Raw genomic sequence first — 4,584 nt, 5'->3', positions numbered from 1 at the left:
ATAGAATCGACATCCCTTTATTAGGGCTATCTAGTAGTTTGGCTTGCAGTCTTGTTATGCAGAGGTTATCATTGGCTAAATGTTATCATATAAGAGGTCGTCACTGGTGCTACCTTGTGTTTTCTCATGATTCACTAGTTGATAATAACAGTGACAAAAGAATATCAGATGCCATATATTTATATCAAATAACGTTCACAAAAATATATTCAATAATCATATGTGAGATGGAATCTAGTATCGCTTAACCATAGGCGTAATATTTAATAGAAGAAAGAACATAGGGAAAAATATGCAACCGATGACACAGACAGTAACAGATAGACCAACTGAATGTGCTAAAGTAGCATACATACCAGTTACAAATGCAATTACAACTTCTAACATCGCCACAAGCTGCAAAAAAATTGCTATATGATAGCGCAGTTATAATTACTAATTTTTTCACACCTGCTGTATTTACCACAATGAAGAAGTAGCAAAATACAGCACAAGCAGAGCATGTAAAGGCAATGTCATCTGAGACAACAAATGCACGGAACGCTGTTTCCCTTATTAGAATGGCCATCCCTTTAGTAGAGCTATTGAGATCGCTTTCAAAACCTCCCGGTAAGGTGTAACCTGCTGCAAAGGTAACAGTAACTAGTAGAGTGGCAACTACTAGATGTATTCGAGTTGCCTCCATAATATCTTTCTTAGCTGTGTTCTCCCTCGACTCTGTTTCGTCTTCTGGCTTCTGTATTTTCTTCCATTTTATCTCAAAATCACGCCGTCCTAATCGACAATGGCCGAGATTCCACTTGAATGACCATTTCACCTATTTTTATCATGTGGTGAGTTTATATATAGTAAAAGAACATGTAACATCAGTAGCTATACATCCTCTACTTTTATTGAATACGAGTATCAAACGTAATACGTAGTAAAAAGGCCAGCCCGGTGCTCTAAAGCTACCGCTATGCACGGTGTCCGGAGAAGGGCCCCACCACAAGGATGTATCGTACGTAGCCTTACCTTGCATTTCTGCCAGAGGCTATTTCCAAGGCTTGAACCTCTGACCTCCTAGTCACATGGCAGCAACTTTACCAGTTACTCCAAAGCTCCCTTCAAACGTAATACGTAGTATTAAATAAATTTGAAGATTCATAACCAACATTCTATATATACACCAATATTTATGTATTTAGTTGCATATGGGTGAGAATAATTACATTTAGTCGCAGAATTACCAATAGATTGTAGCTGAATTGACCATAGATTTTGAAGTTGAAACTTGAAAATTTGAGTTTTTGAAGTTGTGATCTTTGAACATGCCAAATTTCATGTCCAAACAATGATATTTGAAGATAAATTTTAAAAATCTATGGCCAAACACTAGCAAAGTAACATATAGGTACGTACCAGCTGTGTTCTCTCTGTGCTAGACACTGATATGTCAAGTGAAGTCTGGTTTTCTTTGTTAAATAACATCTTCTTTGTACTCACATGTCTTCTTAATTTGACAGACACACTTATCCGGTAAGTGGCAGCAAGCAAATGGAGAGGAGTGTTGCCATCATTATCTGGCTAGTCAATAAGGTTATGAGATTCTTTAGAATTCAATAAGAATCTGACTACTCTTGTTTTAAAATTCGATATGGCAACACGAAGAGTATTTTGGCCATTGCTGTTAAGCATTTCCAAGCTATCTGGACAGTGAAATAATAGCTCACGTATCATGTTTACATGACCTACATTGGCTGCAATATGAATAGATGTTGCCCAGTCATTTCCATTGCCTGCGTGAGTGTAGGCTAACGATGTCTTCCACCCCAGCATTTTACGAACTGCTACTCTCAATCCTTGTTTAACAGCATAATGCAGTGGATTCCAACCCCATTTGTCAGTTTCCTCGCATAATGATTTGTTCCATTCCCACAGTGATGTCGCACAATCTGGATACATATGTCGAATATTACTACCAAAAACCAAACACTGTATCATTTATACAGAGATAATATAATCATTAACAGTTGGAAACTGGTAAAGTTGTTGTCATATGATCAGCACGTATTCAAGTCTTGGAAACAGCTAGCAGAACTGCAAGGTAAGGCTTCCCCAGACCCTGCGCATAGCAGAAGCTTTAATGCACCGAGCTTCCGTTTTGTGTGTGTGTGTCAGATAGAGAGGGAGAGGAAGAGAGAAAAGTCGCTAACTGGAAACTAATATAATATTTTGAATCCATAATTTCTAAAGTACAATAAGTACAGCTTTAAGAATTTCGAAGGTTGAATCTTTCAAGTTTAAGTCCTACAGATGACGGTCTTTATCTATGTCTGGAACTTCGGATAGCATGTATCCTGGAAATTTCATTGCATCTTTTAAGGCACATTTCTTATCGCATAAGCGAAATTGTCTCAAAAGAGCTATAAACTCTTGGAATTTATGTAGACTTAGCAAAAAATAGGACATAATGGAAGAAAAAGATGATCATAATGGAAGAAAACAGTCCTGTGCGTGAAACATCCTGCAGATGTAATGTAGGAAGCCTACCTACCATAACTCAACTTTAAAACAAAAAATGATTACCCATATGTTTCTGGATTATTGCCGCATCCAAAGCCGTTCGACCATATGGACCACTGTATGTTGGTCTGTTGCAGTGTTCTAAGATTTCTGAAAAACAGTTAACAAGACCAGACTCCGCGGCCAGATAGAGTGGTGTCTCCCCAGCATTGTTTGCTGGAAACTCGAAATCAGGATCTTGTGCCACCAAGAGTCTGACAGTTTCTACACATCCAGTCCTCATGGCCTTGTGCAGGGCTGTATCACCACCTGTTATCTTCCACAATATAATCGGGTATGCAGAATCTGTAAATTACAACAACAACTTCAACTAGTTCAAGTTTATAAAACAAGAACACAATGAAGTATCCCAAATACCCTCAACACAAGATCAAAATGACCTTTCCAAGAGGTGTATTTTTATTTTTTAGAAAAATAGATGAAACAGAAATGAATAAGACCAAGTTGTCCGAATTCACGGACTTTCCTTAAGGAATAATTCCCCTCACTGTACCCGAGGTTATGAAATCTCCCTCCCAGGATAAAATGGCCTTCAATCCGACTATAGCGGTACCTCAAAAACGCGGATTCTTCGAACGCCCAGAACACTTTGATTGATCACACAGAATATTTGTAAAGGAAAGAAGAGAGTTTTTATTCTGAAAATTTTATGTTCAAAACTTGTGGAAGTAAACAGGTTTTTATAGCCAGCAGATGCCTCTTTGAAAAGATGGCATTGGTTCACTTAAATGGTGTGATGCTTCTGAAAATGCATGTCAGTTTACCTAAAACAGTGCAGTATTTTTCTGAAACAGTGCACCAGTTCAGTTCGAAACAGTGCATCACTTCATTGAAAAATTGCATCTGTTTGAACCAACGTATTAGTTCAGGAAACATTGTTTTGAAAATCTGCACCAGTTCAGAAACAGAAACACAGAAGCAGTGCATCGGTTCGCAAAACAGTGCAACGATTCGTTGAAACAGTGGCACCAGTTCACTTCGAACATTGCATCTGTTATTACTGCATGCATGTATATTTAAATGGAGTTTCAAAACACTTTTCGGATTGAATTTATTTATTTTATTTCTGTCAAATAAAATTTGTCCAAAAAGATAGATCTCATCGATCGCCAAATCCAAATCCAAAGCCGAGCAAGCGACAACGACAACGCAAGGCATCTATTATTTCTTGCCTCACTTGCCATGTGGAGTAAGTGTTTCTCAATATAAACATCCTCAAGTTCTCTTCTTCCACCAATGTGGGAGAAAGAGTAAACTTGCCAATTTGGGAGTACACTTTCCATTTTAGTGTCTCCTTCCCTCCACTCTTTTACTCTTCATTTTTCCATTCCCACTTCTTTCATCTACTATGAACCCAACACCACCGTCATCTGTCATCCTCATGAGTGTCTCCTTATTGATCCCCACGGCTTGTCCAGCTACGTCTATGCTACGCAGCAGTACCTCCACCATGTCTTTGTTCCCTTTATTAGCTGCTAAGTGAAGTGCAGTTTCATTTTTCTTGTTCTGACAGCACAACAACGAAGGAGTAATGTCGATAACTTGTCTCACAAAACCTGATTGGCCATAGAGAGCTGCGATGTGGAGGACTGTGTTACCCTTTGGAGTGACCTGATACCCATTTTCTTCATCCCTAGTTAGATATTCAGCAAGTAAAAAATCACTATCTCCTGTATTGCCTTCCATCGCAGCTTTGTACAGGATTGAGTCCATTATTCTTTTTGATTTTCAGGAGATTATCAAAAGTCGCCCAAATTATGATCTTGTGAGTTTTTGATTTCTCAGAGTGAAATATTATATAGAAATTAAGACTTGTCTAAGTCTTTGCTGAGTTATTCTTTTAGAATAATATATTCCCTCCTTTCACTTTTACTTATCATGTTTTGCTTCTCGAGCATCAAATTGCATGGATTTTGACCAATGATTCTTTTTTACTCCAAGGCTCTATCAAAACAGTCTCTCTATCTTTACGTGGTAAGATAAGATCTGGCTACACTCTACTCTTCCCATACCCCACTT

At 38.2% G+C, this 4,584-nt stretch overlaps 1 protein-coding gene across 3 annotated transcripts; it reads right to left on the bottom strand.

Moving 5' to 3' along the window:
• Positions 1–226: 226 nt before the first annotated feature.
• On the bottom strand, positions 227–3,001 carry LOC107849630 (ankyrin repeat-containing protein ITN1). 3 transcript variants are annotated; one of them, XM_047412788.1, is made up of 4 exons: positions 2,569–2,962; positions 1,735–1,934; positions 1,402–1,562; positions 227–817 (listed from the first exon to the last, which is right to left on the bottom strand). In XM_047412788.1, exons 3-4 carry the CDS (start codon positions 1,468–1,470, stop codon positions 245–247), a joined length of 642 nt encoding a protein of 213 aa, XP_047268744.1. In that variant the 5' UTR covers positions 1,471–1,562; positions 1,735–1,934; positions 2,569–2,962; the 3' UTR covers positions 227–244. The 3 variants fall into 3 exon arrangements, with proteins under 3 accessions (XP_047268744.1, XP_047268745.1, XP_016549670.1); XM_047412789.1 differs by having other exon boundaries at positions 294–817; XM_016694184.2 differs by having other exon boundaries at positions 294–817; positions 1,402–1,934; positions 2,569–3,001.
• Positions 3,002–4,584: the final 1,583 nt, after the last annotated feature.

Source organism: Capsicum annuum, chromosome 5 (genome assembly GCF_002878395.1).
Source record: "Capsicum annuum cultivar UCD-10X-F1 chromosome 5, UCD10Xv1.1, whole genome shotgun sequence".
NCBI lineage: Eukaryota > Viridiplantae > Streptophyta > Magnoliopsida > Solanales > Solanaceae > Capsicum > Capsicum annuum.
This window is presented reverse-complemented; position numbering and strand designations above follow the sequence as displayed.